General features: G+C 39.8%; 1 protein-coding gene across 1 annotated transcript; it reads left to right on the forward strand.

Moving 5' to 3' along the window:
* Nucleotides 1-141: 141 nt before the first annotated feature.
* Nucleotides 142-20471, forward strand: tmem179ba (transmembrane protein 179Ba). Its single transcript, XM_088348073.1, has 6 exons — nt 142-187; nt 6128-6249; nt 13020-13216; nt 13288-13425; nt 18762-18840; nt 18906-20471. Exons 2-6 carry the CDS (start codon nt 6154-6156, stop codon nt 19086-19088), a joined length of 693 nt encoding a protein of 230 aa, XP_088204199.1. The 5' UTR covers nt 142-187; nt 6128-6153; the 3' UTR covers nt 19089-20471.
* Nucleotides 20472-21643: the final 1172 nt, after the last annotated feature.

The raw sequence follows: 21643 nt of genomic DNA on the forward strand, positions 1-21643 counted from the left end.
CGAATCTCTCTCCATGGCAACCAGTGTTCCGATGTCGAGAAAGTTCGCGTGACCGATGTTTCGCATTTTTCAAAATTCGTGCTGGGTAAGAGAAGGAAGGGCGAGGCAGAGATAACCCATTTGATGACCAACATCATAGTGAGGTCCGACATTTCTCATTCAATCAGCTTGTGACTGGGAGTACAAGGTCAGTGCAAAGTTTTCTATTTTAAATATCTGTAATTCATCTATTTTTCTGTTGAGTCGACGGCAATAGAGTTCAGGAGCACTGAAAAGCAGCCGTGCAAATCAATGAATAGATGATAAAGGACCAATAAATTGATATAATGGGTGTTCCAAAAGTCTGGGGCACATTTGAAGTCCCCATATCTCCTTAAATATGTTTGGTAGTAAGCTGTAAGTGTTTTTGTAAGGATGTTGATTTTTAAATTCATTTTCAGACCTAATAATGGTGTTCACACCACCAAATTAGGTGTCATGTGAGCTTGAATTTGCAAAAACTGAATCATGGAGAAAGTCTGGTGACTTCACCACACAGGATCCTTAGCGTTCACCAGTTTCTGAACACACAGACAGATTGGAAAGACTGGACAGAATGATCACAATCTCGTTTCAAGGTTTCCTAGTTCTCACACCATGCAATTTCTTTTTTGTGGGGTTTTGTGAAAGGATTGGTCTATGTGCCCTCTATTCCAAAAGACATGGATGAGCTGAAGGCACGAATGACAGAAGCTGTTGAAACCATTGAAAATATAATGCTGGGACGCCAATGGCAAACAATTGACGACTGGTTTGATGTGTGTTGTGAGAGCAATGGTGCTTACGTTGAACATTTTTGAATATTACATTGAGTTTACAAGTTTTCTGAATTTACCAGTTTTATACCCTTAAAAGTTTCTAAGATATTCAATGTACCCGCGACTATTGGAACACCTTGAATTGCAGTGACAAGTGAATAGAACAATAATAAATAACTAGATTCGATTATAGGGGTAATCATACGGTGCATTAATTACCACCAGGGTTGGGTAGGATTACTTTAACTGGATTACTTTCAATTACTTTTGGATTACTCCAATACCAAATATGCTAATAAAAGACAAAAAAACTTAAATATGAATAAAATTACTAAATTTTGTGCAGGCTTGGGGAGTAACGGAATACATGGAATGGCAAAAATTATGTTGGCAAGCTGTTTGGATTTATTTTCATTTGGTTTCTGTCGCATTTTATGTTCGTTTTGCCGGAGATCAAAGCCAGGAGAGAAAGCGTACCACGAGTTGTGAGTCATTATTTCATTCATATTTAGTTTCTTTTGTCTTTTATTAGCATATTTGGAATTGGAGTAATCCAAAAGTAATTGAAAGTAATCCAGTTAAAGTAACCCTACCCAACCCTTATTACCACTAAATGGCTTACTAAATATTGATGGTTTAAAAAAATGAAAAGGATAAGAGGAAAACTCACACAATTATAACTATGAGTAGTAAAACATTTCAATATTCAAACAATAACAGTACACTACAATGTTCTAGTCAAAAAAAGGTATTTGTTCTTATTATTGTATTGAGAGAAAAATCACCCGCGTCACGAGACATGTCCGTTGTAGTACTAGGAATGTCCAGTGGGGGGAGACGTTGGAAGCTAAGCTAACCGTTAGCTTGTCCGGCAAAAGCAAACGGGGAAGCCATTTCCGATTCTAACGGCAAGAATGTTGTCATAAACGCTTCATTTAGTCTTGTCTCTGCTCGGCACGATTCAAATATTGCTTATTTCTCATTCCTTTGACACTTTGAGTTAGTTAAAGGTAAAATAAAATCACGCGGTGATATGGCGCGTTGTTATTGCGTCAGAACTATCGCACAATTATGACGTCACTCGGTCAATAAAACTCATATCTAATAAGACTGACATTGGATTCAGACAATATATCAACCAAAGACAAAAATAACGTTTATTAGCAATCTTCTCATAATTATGGCCAATTTTCAAACTCACAAGTGCAAATTCACTGTCAAAAAAATCTTTATATAGCCTTTGAATGTGAAGTTAAATTGTCCAGTATATGCTGTCCCCCAACCAGTAGGCAAATAAAACTAATAATATACGTAAATTTAGGTATTTTTATTTTACTTATCCGCCCCCTCTACCAGAATATTTATTTCTCATTATTATTATTATTACTGTTAATATTATTATATTTATATATTTATATATTTCTGTATTTATATATGTATTTATTTATTTTCTAGTTTGTTTGTGCGTTAAAATGATAACACAGCATTGCTGTGTAACATTTTTATGCAATTATCGAAGCGTTGTCTCCATTAATATTTTTTTAAAATCCTTATGTATTTTTCATAATTAAAGTGTTTTAATATTTTTTTTACATTAAAGTTTGTTTTTAAATAAATTTATTTGAAGAAAAAGAAAACGAACAGGCAACAAGCAAATACTTCCATATACTGTAGTATTTTATTTTGGAGAAATGTACTAGATGTGCTCAAGTTCAACAGCGAAAGCATAGGAATTCCGTCTGTTCTTTTTTTTCGAAAAGGCTTTTTCGGCTTGGCTCACTAAATAGAATCTTCTGCTTCCAATTGGCTCTCCAGATATGTTTAGGTACTTCAATTTTTAAACACAAGAAGAATAAAACTAAAGGGAAAAGGGAGAGAAAACGAAGAAAATGCAGGAAAAGCAGAAAAGTTAAAAAAGAAAACAAATAAAGGAAAAAAGGAAACAAGAGGGAAAAAGAAAAAGAAAAGAAGGAACGAGGAAGATAAAAGATAGGAAAAAGAAGTAAAGTAGGTAAAAAGGGGGGAGAAAATAAGAAATAAACTAAAATGCAAGGAAAAATAATTTTTAAAAAAAGTTTCTGGGGGTGATTTTAATCGGTATTATAATGTAACATTTGGCACAAAACGAATAAGTAATTAAAAAAATCTATTAAATTATAATAGCATTAGTCTTTTCACTCTACCCTGAACTTTTTAACTGATCTAAACTTTGTACCATTTATACTAAGCAGCTTTAAAGTCAAGAAACTCTAAAAAACATGTCAAGCGAAGTCATGTTGATTTGTATAGCCCTTAATCACAAGAAATCTCAAAGAGCTGTACAGACTAAGGTCTATTAATACACCATCCCCTGATCTAAAACCTACATGAGGACCAGGAAAAACTCAAAAACCTCAACATGACCAGGCTGCAACGGATGTTGCAATAACTAATAATACACAGATATTGTCAACTACAAATACTACAAAAATCTCACAGCAGAAATACTATAATAATACTAAAAAAATACAACTAAAATGATGCTACAGAACTAAATATTAAATGTACTGTTTAGAACAGGGAACTAAAACATTATTTTACTTTAATTTTGGATGTTTTAAATCTATTAGATATACATAAATGTAAATGGTCCACATTCATATAGCGCTTTTCAAGTCAACGAAGACCTCAAAGCACTTTACAATGTGCTTCACACTTACCCATTCACACACACTCACACACCGATAGCAGCGTCAGCCATGCAACGTAACTAACTGCTAATCGGGGGCATAAGGGATTCAAAATAAAACATGCAAAAGTCTGAATGTATTATTATTTATGTAACCGCGGTGTACCTGTCCCACCAAAGATCCATATTCACTCCGGACTGGATGATGAGGTTTTTATTACAGTTGCTGCAAATGAATGAGTCACAACACAACACGTGGTAAGCTTCTCTGCTGGCTTTGATCTCGTTGACAGTGCGTTGTTAGACTGCCCAAAACATATCAAAGAGCTTTCTTTTCAGTTTACATAAAATACATTTTAGAATATCAACCATCACAATCCATTTTTCCATCCATTTTAACAAGATACTTTAAACAAGAGATCGTATAGTGGTTTTTTAACGTTTACAATTAATTCAATATATTCTTATTTAAACTGCGGGGCGGCAGTAGCTCAGGAGGTAGAGCGGTCGTCTTGGGATCAAGGGATCCCAGTTCAAATCCCGGCTCGTCCGTGTTACATGTCGAAGTGTCCTTGGGTAAGACACTGAACCCCTAATACCCCCAATAAGCAGGTAAGCGTATTAAATGGCTGCAATACAAGGCCGCCTTTGGGAAATGTGAAGCACACTGTAAAGCGCTTTGGGAAGTCATTGACTTGAAAACCGTTATATAAATGCGGATCATTTCATTTAACTGAATTTTAACCAACATCATCCCTTTTTTATAAATGAGAAAATATAAATAATAACAATAACGAGTATAAAGAACGGGTACAATTTACCTGCAAATGAATGAGTCACAACACAACACGTGGTAAGCTTCTCTGCTGGCTTTGATCTCTATAAGGGGAATTAGCATTTTAGCACAACATGCAACGTCTGGCAAAACTAACATAAAAGGCAACAGATAAAAAACGAAAATAAATCCAAACAGCTTGACAACATCAATCACATTACCGTGCATGTTGAGAGATTTGTCAGCTGGGGTTTTGATGTTTAAAATTAACATTTTTGCGGAGCACCAAAAGATTGTGGCTTACCGTTGACAAACAAACCCCGCCTTCCGGTCATGAGTCAAAAGCCAAACTAAACCTTACCCCATACCAGCAGGTGGCACTGTTGGACTCATCATTGCAGGACACATACTCAAAAACTATACAACATATTTCAGCAGGAATTTCAATAAAACAAGTTATTATTACACCTGGTACATTCATAAATGAAGAAAATTGGCTAGGTCTCAACAAAACTATTGACTTTTCAAAACAAACAAATATTAAATACAATAACTTTACATTAAAAAAGCTCATCATAAGCTTAAACACACTTCTATACTATTGCATATGAATAACCTATATTTTATGTTGACAATATCTGTGTATTATTTGTTATTGCAACATCTATTGCAGCCTGGTCATCCTGGAAGAGGGATTACCTCATGTGCGGTCTCAAGGTGTCTTCATTTTCCTAATAGAAGAGAATAGAATAGAATATACCTTTATTGTCATTGTTACAAAATGGGTTGAACATATTGTGACAACGAAATTGGGCGTGGCACTCCAGTGTCACCTTTAACAGTGAGGATAAAAGAAAACAAAGAAGATAAAGGAACAAAGAAGATAAGGTTATAATTTACACAGTATAAAGGAACAAAGAAGATAATAATAATAATAATAATAATAATAATTTCCTTGTATTGTCATTCTGTGTAACAATGTACACAGAACGAAATGTCGATTGCATCTGACCCGATGCAGCCGCAGCCAAGAGAGGGCGCCGCCGACCACTTTTTAAGTCTTAGGAATGACTCGGCCGGGGCGCGAACCCGAACCTCCCAGTCTCAAAGCGGGCGCCTTACCATCTAGGCTACTGAGCTGGTAATGTTGAGGTTTTTGAGTTTTTCCTTGCCCTCATGTAGGTTTTTGATCAGGGGATGGTGTCATAATAGTCTGTGGTTTGCAATAATCTGTGGTCTGTGCAGCCCTTTGAGACTCTTTGTGATTAAGGGCTATACAGTGGGACCTCGCTACTTCGCGGTTCCACGTTCGCAGGTTCAGAGCTTCGCAGGTCTAAAAAAATAATAATAAGATAAAATGATTAAAAAAATAAATAAATAAATAAAATAAAAAAAATCTTAAGCATTTTTGAAGGGGCGTCGCTACTTCGTGGTCCCACGTTTGCGGGTTCAGAACTTCGCGGGTCTAAAAAAAGATAATGATAAAATAAAATAATTTAAAAAAAAAAAAATCTTAAGCATTTTTGAAGGGGCGTCGCTACTTCATGGTCCTACGTTCGCGGGTTCAGAGCTTCACAGGTCTAAAAAAAAATAATAAAATACAATGATTATAAATAAATAAATAAATAAATAATAATTTTTAAGCATTTTTGAAGGGGCGTCGCTACTTTGCGGATTTTCACTTCCCGCGGGTGGTTCTGGTCCCCATTAACCGCGATAAACGAGGGATTACTGTACAAATAAACATGACTTGACTTGACTCAAACATCAAACACACATAAAAAGGAGTCTCAAAGGAACCGGCTCTTTATTGGTCGAGAGTCGGCTCGTGGAGTCCTTTCGTTCGCGAATGACACAACCCTAACGACGCGGTTTTTTTTTTACCAGTGCCGTGGAGGAAAGTGTCAATTGCTATGGAGGTCACCATTCTTCTACTGCTGGAGTTGGTTCTGTACGCCAGCTGCTTCGTTTGCGGAATTGTCACCGCTGCATCCCTCGCCATCGTTCAGGTGAATTTACACACGAATGCATACGCCCCTTTTCCACTTTTTTACGTTTTTTATCACCCACCCCGTCCAGGTGCAGGTTGAATTGGGTTAGGCTGCAGAACGCTCTTAAAAAAACCTCAGAAAAAACATTCCAGGATTTGGAAAATATAATACCTTCGCTGCATGTTTGTTTTAAATATATAAAAAGTGATTTCATCCCTACTATGTGGGTCATAACAACAGTCATGGGTTTCCATGGAATCATGTGACTACAGGGTCCTCGTGCCTCTATTAGGTTGGACCGTGCAACTTTTCTGCATATAATTTGATGACTCGCTTACGAAAGAAAGTATTTGAGTATATAGTTTGAATAATTACTTTATTTTGTAGCATTTAAAATATGATTTTGTAATTAATATGCAGGGTTGGGTAGGGTTACTTTAACTGGATTACTTTCAATGACTTTTGGATGACTCCAATACCAAATATGCTAATAAAAGACAAAAGAAACTAAATATGATAAAATGATGACTCACAACACGTGGTAAGCTTTCTCTCCTGGCTTTGATCTCTTTGATCTCCGGCAAAACGAACATAAAATGCGACAGAAACAAAATGAAAATAAATCCAAACAGCTTGCCGACATCATTTTTGCCGTTCCATCTATTCCGTTACTCCCCAAGCCTGCACAAAATTGAGTCATTTTATTCATATTTAGTTTCTTTTGTCTTTTATTAGCATATTTGGTATTGGAGTAATCCAAAAGTAATTGAAAGTAATCCAGTTAAAGTAACCCTACCCAACCCTGTTAATATGTTATTTATCGACCTAATCAGGGATTTTGTTGCTGCTAAATGCAGGGTTGGGTAGGGTTACTTTAACTTGATTACTTTCAATTACTTTTGGATTACTCCAATACCAAATATGCTAGTTAAGGACAAAATAAACTAAACATGAATAAAATGATGACTCACAACACGTGTTAAGCTTTCTCTCCTGGCTTTGATCAATCAAAATCAATCCAAACAGCTTGCCAACATCATTTTTGCCGTTCCATGTATTCCGTTACTCCCCAAGCCTGCACAAAATTGAGTCATTTTATTCATATTTAGTTTCTTTTGTCTTTTAATAGCATATTTGGTATTGGAGTAATCCGAAATTAATTTAAAGTAATCCAGTTAAAGTAACTTTACCCAACCCTGTTTATAGAGCAATTTATAAATACAGGTTACTTATACAAGCTTTAAACATACTTATAAAAACCTTAAACATACATTCCATACAAAATATAGCACTGAAGCTGTCACGGTAGCCATGGCGCCCAATTGGCCCGCCCATGTGGCGCCACCTGCTTTCCTTCTATTTAAGTTCAGTGTTCTCACTCTCCATTTGTCAGTCCGTCAACGCACCTCTGCCCCGCAAGACGTGGGTTCTGATTCGATCCTGTTGCCTGTTGGTATTTTCTGTCCGGTATTGTTCCCCTTTATTTTGTCCTGTTTAATATTGGTTTCCAGTTTTGTTCCCGTCTATTTTGTCCTGTTTAATTTTGATATCCTGTTTCTATATCAATCCTGTCCGTCCCGTCCTGTCCGATATCTGCTCGGGCAATTGGTGTCGATCTCGTCGATCTCTGGCATCCTGTCTTATAGTATACATATTTGGTATTGGAGTAATCCAAAAGTAATTGAAAGTAATCCAGTTAAAGTAACCCTACCCAACCCTGGGTAAATGTTGTGGTACTTCTACACAGTGGATGATTAATGATTATGATGCTCTTATAATTTAGGTCAGTCTCCAATAACTAATTTATAAGATATCTTGGTTTATATATCCTGAAATTATTTTTATTTTTGTTTTCTCTTTCAAGTCTTTATTACATACCTGTCAAGCTCCAGGGCTCCATGCCCTTACAAAATGTTGTATTTTCCCTTACAAAATACAAAATAATCTTACACCATATATTTTTTTTTTCAAACGTGTTTATTTATGTAGTTTAACATGTTATGTTGTACATGTGTTTCGTTATATTATATATATTGTTAATGAACATTTTGTTGTGAGATACTGAGTTGCTCGACATGAATGAGGTTTATTATAAAAAAGGTCAAAAATGAAGTTGCTTGGACGTTTACTGTAGAAGAAAAAAAATACATGCAAATATAATTAAGTAGAATTTTCTTATTCAAATTGTCAATTCATTATCTGGATTAAATTATTGTTGGTAATATACCGATTAAAGGGATAACCACAAACCTGTCTTTTTTTTCATTTTCTCCTTTTATACTTCCTTTTTTCTTAACTTCTTTATACAACATAATAATTCGTAATATAATGCATCAAAGCAAGTGAGCCGTTTGAGAGCCGACTCTCTTTAATGAGTTGAGCCGAAAAAGCCGGTTCTCTAAAAAGAGACGGACTTCCTTTCACTACAGAACTACCACGGAATGATACATGATGGGAAATCCCCAGGTGGCAGACTCATGCGCACAGTAGCATCAAACCGCTCGCTTCGTTTGCAACGAAAAAAAACGATACCGAGATAGAGGCTACCGCGGCGAACTCTTTTGATTTGATTCATAGTTGGTGTATACTGGATAGTACCCATCATTGATATATTTGCGTTTTTCTGTACCGATTTTCTTGTACGTCGTACACGTCTTAAAATGCATAATAAACGTACTTTGTACGACAAAAACGTACAGGTTGACAGGTATGTTATTACGTGTTTATCCTGGAGTGTCATGTCTCATCTCTAAACACAAACACTACACAGTTATCAGTGACAATGAAGACAAATATAATTCTATATTTTAGCTAACACGTACCTGTCAACTTCAGCCAATTACTCCCGTGTCGATTAATTGATCGCAATGTATTTTCTTAGCACTTTTTTGTCAGGATCAGAACGGAAACAGGACCCAATTGCGTAGCGTTTACCACACATTTCATTGAAGGAAAGAGGAAGCCCACAATCCGGTGTTCGCGGGACGCGGGAAGCAAGTCGTTTTCGTACTCGGATTGTGATCCGAACACGGAAGTGGATCTTCCGTAGCGAGCGATGGCGGTGTCAGGGACGGAAAAACTGTCGGTAGCGGGGACTGGGAGAGCCAGGCGTGGTCGGGGTCGGAAATGAGTCGTAAGCCAGAACGGGACAGTAGACATAGTCAGGGACAAAAGAGGTCGTAAGCCGGGAGGGGAGAGCAGACGTGGTCAGGATCAAATCAGGTTGTAGCAGGAGACAGACGGGAGCAAAAACGGGACAGGTGGGAGTCAGGGTCGAAAAAGGCTTGCCTAGTATACACTGAGGTTCACAGACGGACTGACAACAGATAACTGACAGGACTGGGTTCAAATAGTGACAGGGAGCCAATCTGAAACCCGCGGCGGTTGGCGCCAAATGAGCGGACACAGGTGATTCCCATCAGTAATCATGACATTTTGGTAGTGTGCCCGCTTTGAGACTGGGAGGTCGCTGGTTCGCGCCTCGGCCGAGACATACCTAATTGGTATAATGGCGGCGCCCTCTGTTGGCTGCGGCTGCATCGACTCGCTATTACGGGTCAGGTGTATCGACATTTCGTTCTTTGTACATTGTTACAAAGAATGACAATACAAAGGAAATTATTATTATTATTATTATTATTTTTAGACTCATAAGTGCTGTATAAAACATTTAATGTATATCGATAACAGTCACATTAAGTCAATATTTTGGGTACTTGCTCATCTATCGCACAGTATTTGGATGTAGAACAACGACTACTTCATTTTATATATATATCTCATCTCCTCATCTCATTAGCTACACCGCTTATCCTCAGTAGGGTCGCGGGGCTGCTGGAGCCCATCCCAGCAATCATCGGGCAGTGGGCAGGGGACACCCTGAACTGGTTGCCAGCCAATCGCACGGCACACGGGGACAGACAACTCGCTCGCTCATTCACACCTAGGGACAATTTGGACCGGCCAATCCACCTGAAATGCATGTCTTTGGAATGTGGGAGGAAACCGGAGTGCCCGGAGGAAACCCACGCAAGCACGGGGAGAACATACAAACTCCGCACAGGAAGTCTGGAGCTGGATTTGAACCCACGCAGGAGGTTCCCAAGACATGAACTGTGCCGCCCATGCGCTAACCACTGCGCCGCCGTGCTGCCCATATATGCTTCACACTTTCCCTTTTACAAACTAACTAACCGATAGCAGGGTCAGCCATACATAACTACCTGCTTATCGGGGGCATTAGGGATTCAGTGTCTTGCCCAAGGAGACTTCAGCATATAACTTGGAGGAGCGGGGAACCGAACCTGCGACCTCTTGATCCCAAGAGGAGCGCTTTACCTCCTGAGCTACTGCCGCAGTCTAAAAGCACTACAGTACCTTGTAAATATTTTTGCCTATTCATACTGCTGTTCTTTTTTCAATCTTATTCTGTTTGCTTTTGGGTCCTGACCCACCAGTTGACCTAGAGGGAGCTGACATGATTCTCCACCATTTTGCTCCTACGGGTACAAAAGGAGGAGAAAATGTTGCGGTTCGGGCATTTTAAGTCAGCCTAGTTTGTATTATTCCTTGTGCTTTGTAACACTCCTTTCCGGTTGTACTACGTAAACAGTGCAGTGACATCTAGTGGTCGAATATTACACAGTGTCCCTTTAAGGTAGGCAAGAAATTATAAGATGAAAGAAAATTATTTTATTTTCCGAATGCAATCGTATGAAAATATTTAGCATAAGGTTGTAAAAATAGGATACAATCGTATAAATTGACAGCTACAGCGCCTAGGGAAAGTTGTTAGGTTAACACCAACACTAGTAATAAAACCTGCACTCAAAGAATACACAGAGACGTGAGTATAACTTACTTGCAAGGAGAATGACCGGAGACTGCCCTTTACAGTCTATCAGACTCACTCTAACTGGCAGTCTCCTTTGTCCTTGCCTTTTATCAAATTAGGAACACCCTAATTTACATAAGGTCTCTTCTGCTAAAGGGAGGGGGCAGTGAGAAAAAACAGTTGAGACCTGTTTTCACTAACAACATGTTATCGTATCAACACCTGTTTAAACTCACAACATGTTATCGTATCAACAATATTACTACTATTGAACTAGGCGAGAATGGCACACTAAGCAAGAATAGTATGCAACAGTAGAATAACATATTTACAGTTTAAATACATCAAAAGTATTGTGGCCCCCAAAAACTTTGACATCTTGCCACATTTCAGGCTTCAAACTTATAGCTTAAAACCTGAAAATATTTTCTAGGAATCGACAACATGTAAGACACAACTGATGAGTGGAACCAAATTATTTTGGCATTTTATATTATATTTACGACTAAAAAAACCTGAAAAATAGGTGTTGCAAAAAACATTGGCCCCCTGTTCTCTCAGCTCAATCAACTGACTCCAGAAGATCCCTGATGACTTCTGAATGATCCAACGTCGACTTGAAGTCTCAGTTTAAATGCATCCGTTCTGTGATAGGCTCAGAGGTCTGTGAAAGCACTGGAGAACACAGTAGCATTATGAGGACCAAAGAAGACACCACCAGGCATGTCTGGGATAAAGTTATGGAAAAGCAGGAATGGGAAACAAGAAGATTATGAAACATTTATACATTTATAAGGCCACTGTGCAAGCAATAAAATCAAAATAGAGAGAGGACAAAACCACTGCAACACTACCAAGGCCTGGCTGTCCCTCTAAATTTTTGGTCCCAACAAGGAGAGAACTAATCAGAGAAGCAACCAAGGGTCCAATTATCACATTGTTTGACCTGCTCTTTTCTAAGGTATAATGGGCAAATAATTCTGTTTCAAAATATGCAAAACTTATAGAAACATACCCAAAAAGACTTGAGGCTGTGATCCTAGCAAAAGGCAGTTGTACAAAGTATTAGCTCGAAGTGGGTCAATAGTTTTGATGATGTCATCCAACTGATGTAAATGTTCTGCATTTATATAGCGCTTTTCAAGTCAATGAAGACCTCCCAAAGCGCTTTACAATGTGCTTCACACTTTCCTTTTTTACACACACTAACTAACTGACTAACCATGCAAGGCAACTACCTGCTCATCAAGGTTTTAAGGGTTTGTCGTGAGTGATGGAGTTTTGGCCAACCACAATTGTTAATGTTCGAAATCTAAAAGGGCCGACCAATCAGAGGCAAGTTTTCACAATAGTATTATATATATATATATATATATATATATACCACAGCCATATCCCCCTAGTGGGAGGTGGCTAGAGTCATTTCTGACTCTTTTTGGGAGATTGATTCAGAGGAGGGGATTCCCAGCCCCCTCGCTCAACCCAACTGAGGTGTTGGGAGTCATTAGGTGACCAAACCCCCCAATTCCAACCCCTAATGCTGAACACCAAGCAGGGAGGCAACGGGTACCAATGTTTAAGTCTTAGGTATGACTCGGCCGAGGCTTGAACCACAACCTCCCAGTCTCGGGGCGGGCGCCATACCCCCAAGGCCACCGAGCTGGTTTTCATAATAGCACGAGCCAATAAACACGATTCAAAGTTTACAAGCACCACATTATGCCACACCCACCGTGCGAGCTCATTGAGTGTCAAGGCGGACTCTGTAAACATAGTCCCAGAGTCAACAAACGAGAAGGAAATGAAACTTGCACCGAAGAAGGGCGGTAACTCACTTGTTTGGACCTTTTTTGGTTTTGAGGAAGCAGATGTGGAACAGTAGATGGGGATGATGATGCCACATAACCTATACATCACGAATGCAAAACAGTAACGGCTTATTAACTCTCCCCAGGGTAGTTTTGGAGGCCTGTGCATGCTTTACGGACTTGTGAGCTACAACGCCACTGAAAACGCCTTTGAGGTTCAAGCGTCCAGCTCAGCCTCACTCTGCTACTTTGTGTCGGCCATATCCATCGGGGTGGCCGTGCTCTGCTTCACGTTGTCCGTGTACTGGTTGTACTCCGTTTGCATCGATGGGGAGTTAAACAGGTAAGTCAAAAAAAAAACGAAAAGTAATCTTTAGGAAAGTAATACTGAGATATACTGTCTCTGGGACACAGGGAGCGTGGGTGGATGAACATAGCATTGGTGGTGTGCGGCGTTTTGCTCTTCTTCCTGGTCATCTCGGGCTGCATGCTGAAGTTTGGACGAGACATGCTTTGCAACTCTGTGACTCTTAGCAATCCTAACATCACCAGGTAGTTTGCATGCTCGCACTTTACTAGAGGTAAGATCGGGTCCTAAAGAAATTACCGTATTTTCTGCACTATAGGGCGCACCGGGTTATAGGGCGCACCACCAAAAAATAGTTTTTGGTCCTATATCTTTCATAGATAAGGCGCACCGGATTATAAGGCGCTACAATGGGAACGTCGACAAAACAGTCAGATAGTTCAGTCCAACTTATTACCCCCTTAACATTCCCAAAGCTTGCAAAGACGCAAATACGTGTCGTAGACACGTGCGGATGCGGTGTCCGTACGATGTCACTCAAATGCGTCATTTCAAATATCATTCGGAAGGTTAAAGTCTTGGAATTCAAGAAATGCCAACCATTCCTTAGTTTCTATTTTCTTTTTCGCTCGCAACTTTACTGTGCATATGACAATAAACACTTGAAATTGAGTTTAATTCACTCAACTTATCACAGCAACATCAAGATCGTTCTAAAACAAAATACTGGGAAAATATAAAGCTGCATAGCTCACCTAAGTTCCCACGTTCAATAATGATACGCAACCATGGTCTTCTTACAACCGTTAGTGAAGTAAATCCAGGAGAGTAAAATATTTACAAATACAGACTAATGAAACATGTTGATTTATGGCGTAGTTTAGCAAGCTTGCTATTCAGTCATCTTTTTCGGCCAATTGCAGGGTTTGTTTTGGCCCTCTAGCCTATCCGAGGCTCCGAATAACTTTAGCCAATAGCGATCGATTTAACGGATGATTGACACATCTTTTTCGGCCAATTGCAGGGTTTGTTTTGGCCCTCTAGCCTATCCGAGGCTCCGAATAACTTTAGCCAATAGCGATCGATTTAACGGATGATTGACACATCTTTTTCGGCCAATAGCAGGCTTTGTTTTGGCCCTCTAGCCAATCCGAGGCTCCGAAAAACTCCAGCCAATAGCGATCGATTTAACGGATGATTGACACACCTTTTTCGGCCAATTGCAGGGTTTGTTTTGGCCCTCTAGCCTATCCGAGGCTCCGAATAACTCCAGCCAATAGCGATCGATTTAACGGATGATTGACACACCTTTTTCGGCCAATTGCAGGGTTTGTTTTGGCCCTCTAGTGTATCCGAGGCTCCGAATAACTTCAGCCAATAGCGATCGATTTAACGGATGATTGACACACCTTTTTCGGCCAATTGCAGGGTTTGTTTTGGCCCTCTAGTGTATCCGAGGCTCCGAATAACTTCAGCCAATAGCGATCGATTTAACGGATGATTGACACATCTTTTTCGGCCAATTGCAGGGTTTGTTTTGGCCCTCTAGCCTATCCGAGGCTCCGAATAACTCCAGCCAATAGCGATCGATTTAACGGATGATTGACACACCTTTTTCAGCCAATTGCAGGGTTTGTTTTGGCCCTCTAGTGTATCCGAGGCTCCGAAAAAACTCCAGCCAATAGCGATCGATTTAATGGATGATTGACACACCTTTTTCGGCCAATTGCAGGGTTTGTTTTGGCCCTCTAGCGTGTCCAAGGCTCCGAATAACTTCAGCCAATAGCGATCGATTTAACGGATAATTGACACATCTTTTTCGGCCAATTGCAGGGTTTGTTTTGGCCCTCTAGCCAATCCGAGGCTCCGAATAACTTTAGCCAATAGCGATCGATTCAAATGATGATTGACACATTGGTTAGCCAATGAAACGCCGGTATATAAATCCCAGCATACACCGCGAACGACTTCGCCTTCGGGGGAAAATCGAGTCGGCGGCTGTTGCGTAAGTTGCGAGACCTTGCGAATTTAATATTGAGTCATATATAAGGCGCACTGCATTATAAGGCGCATGGTCAGCTTTTGAAAAAAATTAAGACTTTTAGGTGCGCCTTATAGTGCCCTACTTGATCTAAGTCCGTGGGTATGAGAGCCTTGCCCAGCCCAACTGCGAGAAATTAAATTGATCTGCAGGAGCAAACTCAAAGCAAACCAAAAATGTCATATTTATGAGAACTCGGGAGGAGGAGAAGTGATTTTTGATCAAAAATTAAAACCTCTTTTGTAACAAATGTAAGTCAAACAAGTCTATATGAACATTGACATCTTTCAAATGTATGTGTCTGTAGAGCAGGGGTGCCAAACAGGCGGCCCGCGGGCCGGATCAGGCCCGCTAAGGGATTGAATCTGGCCCACCAGACAACGCTCGGAGAAGCACAAAAGAAATACGAGCTGCAGGTTGAAATATGTCCACTTGGTGTTGCCAAAGCCAGGTGTACTTGGATTTCTCTCTCTCTCTTTCTCTCTCTCTCTTCCTCCTTTTCTCTCACTTCTATCTCTCTCTATCACACACACTCTCTCTCTCTCTCTCTCTTCCATACTCTATCACTCTCTTTCACTCTCTCTGTCTCTCTTTTTTCTTTCTTTGTTCCTCTTTGTCTCTTTCTCTGTTTTTTTACCTTCACTTGCTCTCACTTCCTTTTCTGTCTTTTTTCTTTCTTTCTCTCTCTCCCTTGCTTTCCCCATCTCTCTTTCTCCACTTCTCTCTTTTTCTCCTTCTGTTTCACTTTGGATTTCTTTATTTCACTCTCTTTCTTTCCACCTCTCTCACTAATCCTCTTTTTATATTTTGTTTGTTTTTTGTTTTGTTTGTTCTCTCTCTTTTCTCTCTTTCTCCCTTTCTGTCTTTCTTTGTCCCACCCTCTCTACTTTTCCCTTCTCTTATTTCATTCTATTTTTGTCTTTCCATCTAATATACTAGTCCGGCCCCCGAGAGAACGTTTTTTCTATGGTGTGGCCCCCGAGTTAAAATGAGTTCGACACCCTGCTGTAGAGGGAACATCGAGCATGTCAAGCATACGGCACAGTTATGATTCATTTTATTAAATAGAAACCAAATGCTCCTTTTCGCCACTAGAGGGCAGTAAAGGTGTAAAAACTGAGGTCCAGCAAATGTCCTATCCATGTTTAAGACTTATCTTTGAGAACAAAAGTTCTCTGTGACGAACAAAAATAAACCAAAACAGCACTTAAGGTTAACAAACACTCTGTGCAGTATTTTCTCAGCTTTAGTACACCCAGCCTTGTAGTTGTATCGAATATTATTGCACGTTCATTGCTAAAACTCTTACTTTGTACTGGTAGTTATTTTTTATTTAATTCAAAGCAGTATGACAACTGAGGCGAGCATATTTTTATTCATAGCGCCCAATTGAGTTTGTTTAGTGTGGTGCGTTGGTTCAGATGTAAAGCTGCATTTATTCACTGTTAAAAATCAACAATTTGTTAACACGTTCGAAACAAACATGAAAATATATTTGTTTTATATTGTTTTAGAATTTATGTCTTGTGCTTTTCATCTCTAATTATAATTTGTAGGGTAGGCGACGAATGTAAGCTGAATGATAACTGTCAAGAAACGAGCCGGGAAGCAGGGAGTCGGAACTCATATGCGTAGACGATCTGTCACTTTAATTAGGAAAGAAAAGTTGTCTACGACACAAACGGACCAAAAACAAAACAAAACAGGTTCAAAGGTCAGTCCCAAAAGGAGCGTTTAAGTACTCCAAAAGCAATCAGTCCAATGCGTCTCAGCCGGTGTCAAGGGGGTGGGGCCAGCTGGGCGCCATGACAACCATGCAGGACATGACAGATAACGCATAGTACTAAAAAATGAAACAAAATATTTGGCGTTGACATTTTTTTATTGGTCCGGCCCCTGAGCAAATCAGAGTTTAACATGCCAGAGTCACATTATGCATCAGTTTTCCATCATTGACTGACTTTTTTTTAAGAGTTGAATGGAAATTTCAGAACCGTCCTTCATTTTGACTGGTTGAAAATTTGGCAATTTACCATAGCTGCAGTTCGTCCTTAAGAGTCTAGTGTAGCACTTTAAGAGAGATAAAGGCAGAGAGAGTAAGATGAACGATAACGGGTGGATACCGTATTTTCCGCACTATAAGGCGCACCTAAAAGTCTTAATTTTTTCAAAAGCTGACCATGCGCCTTATAATACAGTGCGCCTTATTTATGGATCAATATTAAGTCGCAAAGTCTTCCAACTAACTTCCAGCCGCCGACTCGATTTTCCCCCGAACGCCAAGTAGTCCGTGGTGTATGCTGGGATTTATTTACCGGCGTTTCATTGGCTAAGCAATGTGTCAATCATCATTTGAATCGATCACTATTGGCTAAAGTTATTCGGAGGTCAAGGGGGCGGATCCTTTTTATCATTTACAGGCTGGCATAGGCTTAAGCTGTAAAACAAGCCTGCAATTGGCCGAAAAAGATGTGTCAATCATCAGTTGAATCGATCACTATTGGCTAAAGTTATTCGGAGGTCAAGGGGGCGGATCCTTTTTATCATTTACAGGCTGGCATAGGCTTAAGCTGTAAAACAAGCCTGCAATTGGCCGAAAAAGATGTGTCAATCATCAGTTGAATCGATCACTATTGGCTAAAGTTATTCGGAGGTCAAGGGGCGGATCCTTTTTATTATTTACAGGCTGGCATTGGCTGAAGCGGCAAAACAAAGCCTGCAATTGACCGAAAAAGATGAATGCGTATAGCACATGGTTGACGGCATACAGAAAGCATTTTTTTACTTTTATGTTTTTGTAAATATTTTATTCTTCTGGATTTACTACACTCACGGATATAAGAGGACCATGGCTGCACATTATTATTGAACACAACGACTTCGGTGAGCTACTCCGGCTATATATTTTCCCTGTATCTTGTTTCAGACTGAACTCGATGTTTCTGTGATAAGCGGTGCAGATAATGGATGGAATGGAGTGTCTATTTTTAAATTAAACTCAATTCCAAGTGTTTATTGTCATATGCACAGTAGAGTTGCGAGCGAAAATAGAAACTAAGGAATGGTTGGCATTTCTTGAATCCCAAGACTTTAACCTTCCGAATGATGGAACGATGCATTTGAGTGACATCGTACGGACACCGCATCCGCACGTGTTCTCGACACGTATTTGCGTCTTTGCAAGCTTTGGGAATGTTAAGGGGGTAATAAGTTTGACTGAACTATCTGACTGTTTTGTCGACGTTCCCATTGTAGCGCCTTATAATCCGGTGTGTCTTAGGTATGTCAAATATAGGACCAAAAACTATTTTTTCGGGGTGCGCCCTATAACCCGGTGCGCCTTATAGTGCGGAAAATACGGTAATTAAACAAAAAAAGGCAGCAAGAGAGAAGGAAAGCCCAACCCGCACTTAATGATTGACTTTTTAAGCCCGACCTGGGAGGAAATTCAGGTCAGGCTCGGACTTAAGATCTTACCTCTAAACCTAACTGAAGGATATTATGGATTAATGATACATTTCCCATTCGATGTGTACAAAGCTGTGATGCGGCCCAGACAGGGAAATGGGTCGGTCCTATCAAAGGAGACACTTTCTACAAAAACCTTCGAAAAGCAGAAGTAAGTCATGATATTTGCTATTATTCCCCCCCCAAAAATATACTAATAATCACTCTTGTCTTCAGACCGCCACCTGGGTGAATTTATTCTTCTGGCTCCTCATCAGTCTGCTGGTCATCATTCATCGGCGCCAACATTCGGGGAAAAAGGTGATGGCAGGGGGGCCGACCGGTGGGCTTTTCGGTGACCCTGGGATGGCGGCCGCGGAAACGGAACCCTTTTTCAACCGGCCTCCAAGAAACCAGTGATACTTCGCTAAAGACAAGGACATACACTCACAGACACTTAACTTTGGAACTGAATCTGTATGCACTTAAAGGTAATCACCAAAACGGTACATGTTTATGATAAAATCTCAATATATTTCATCTGTATATTTTCTGAGATACTGCATTTTTAAGACTGCATGTCTTGTCTCGATCATCCTGAGCTGTGATGTCATCAGAGGAACACCCACCTAGCAACAGTCGCTATGTGGTTATGCGTGTTATCAGGGTTGGGTAGGGTTACTTTAACTGGATTACTTTCAACCCGTATTTTCCGCACTATAGGGCGCACCGGGTTATAGGGCGCACCCCCAAAAAAATAGTTTTTGGTCCTATATCTTCCATACATAAGGCGCACCGGATTATAAGGCGCTACAATGGGAACGTCGACAAAACAGTCAGATAGTTCAGTCAAACTTATTACCCCCTTGACATTCCCAAAGCTTGCAAAGAAGCAAATACGTGTCGTAGACACGTGCGGATGCGAAGAATAAACAAACCAAGAAACCCAGCAAAACCAGCGCTAACACCAGGCTAGCCTAACAAAAAAACAGTCTGCGAGCAGCCAGGCTGAGCAAGAACCACCAAAAAAGCTGAAATGGCTACGGCGATCAATGCGAAGCCGGCTGGGAATAAATAAACCATGGTATATGGGAAAACTGGTGTTAACTCCAGGCTCACCGGCCAAACAACACACGGTGGGCAACCAACAACCTGGGAGCAGACACTAACAGGGAACTAGTTTGAAAAAAATTATACAAATAAAGGCCACAGTCGCCTACCTCCGAGGAGAAATGAGTAGTATGCAATCGCTGTTCACTGTCTGTTTCGGAGGTGGCCTCATATGTTGTGTTAATGGGATTCGCCATTTTTAAAGTGTTCCTTCAATGATGTCACAGCTTTAAATTTAAAAAAAAAATGGATGAGTCTACTTTGAGACTACATTTCTTCAGTCCCTCAATGTGTGGAATATTATCAAAAATATTTGCATAATTGTGGGGAGGAACACTACATGTTCTTTGCCTGATCGAAAAAAATATATCTTTGGGAATACCTTTAAGACATGCACATACAAACACTCACTTTTTGAACAGAATCTGTACGCACTTAATCACATACTGGCTACAAACAGTGCAGTACGCTCAGCGGTTTTTGCAGATGTTTTAAATATAATCACTGTGAAATGTCAAATCTACATCGTTTTCACTTTCTTTTTTATTTCATTAAAAATAGACTCTCACTGTCCTCTTATTTATTTTGAGAAAAAACTCATTATGTACGACAGTACATGTATGTGTTGTTATGCACTGTACTACATTAGTCAAGCCAGAATAAAAATGATATTTGTCTCCCTCTGTTGGTCAAAACAAAAGCTGCTTTGTTTTCGAGCATATCTTGGCTTGTACGGTATTTCACGTAACTGCCGCTCGAACGAAAACATAATTTTTGGATTTAAGAAAATAAATTATTCGATATAATAACAAATAACAGATTGACAAGAAAAAACACATTAGTTATCACTAGAGAATCTCTTCTAAAACGATTTTTCAGCCTTCAACGAGCCATTAACTTAACCCGAACTAAAAACCCACAAAACAAAATACAAAGTACAGTAATACTAGTAAACTAGAAATCAGATTTAGTGCCTAAACAGGGACCTAAAATATTATGTTGCTTTAATTGTGAGTGTTTCAAAACCAACTTGATGAGACTAAAACAAAAACAAATATAAAAATAAATACAACACATCTGCATATATAGTTCTTCATGGTTGAATCCCTTACTTAACCTGTGGTGTGTCTTAGGCAAGTACAGCCTGGTGGCACCCATCCCTTTCCACCCGGTCTCAAACTGTGGACCTTTCGCATGTTAGGCAAATGTGCCAACCACTGCACTACATAACCACAAACAGTGGGGAAGATGGTTAAAATTGATGGGAAGATGGATGGAGCCAAATACAGGACCAGTCTGGAAGAAAACCCGATGGAGTCCGCAAAAGACCTGAGACTGGAAGATTTGGTTCACCAAAAAACATATCAAGGTGTTAGAATGGCCAAGACCTCAATCCAATTGAGAATCTGTGGAAAGAACTACTGTTCACAAACACTTTCCATCCAACCACACTGAGCTCGAGCTGATTTGCAAGGAGGAATGGGCCAAAAGATCAGTTTCTCGATGTGCAAAACTGAAAGGTCACAAAGTTCAAGGGACCAAATTGTTTCGCAAGCCACTGTATTTACCACCAATTTTCGCTAAAATAGAAACAAGTATTTGAGATGAATCAAATATTCAACGTGTCACGGTGAGTTGCCGCCTCCATCCCAGATCAATGAAAATAGACTTAATAAGCTTACAGCTGCCATCTCTCAGCTCCTTTTCGCTCTCTTAAGTATCCAAGCTCTTCGGATTAACAGACTGCACTTACTCTCAGAGGTAAAACTCACAGTTCCTCCATGTGAAGACGCCCGAGGAACTGGGAATTTCGGCTGAATTCATAATTCAAATACAGCCCGAGGTTTTTTTTTTACAGAGTAGAA

The sequence above is a fragment of the Urocampus carinirostris genome, chromosome 11, assembly GCF_059441175.1.
Source record: "Urocampus carinirostris isolate Australia breed hairy pipefish chromosome 11, RoL_Ucar_1.0, whole genome shotgun sequence".
Classification (NCBI taxonomy): Eukaryota; Metazoa; Chordata; class Actinopteri; order Syngnathiformes; family Syngnathidae; genus Urocampus; species Urocampus carinirostris.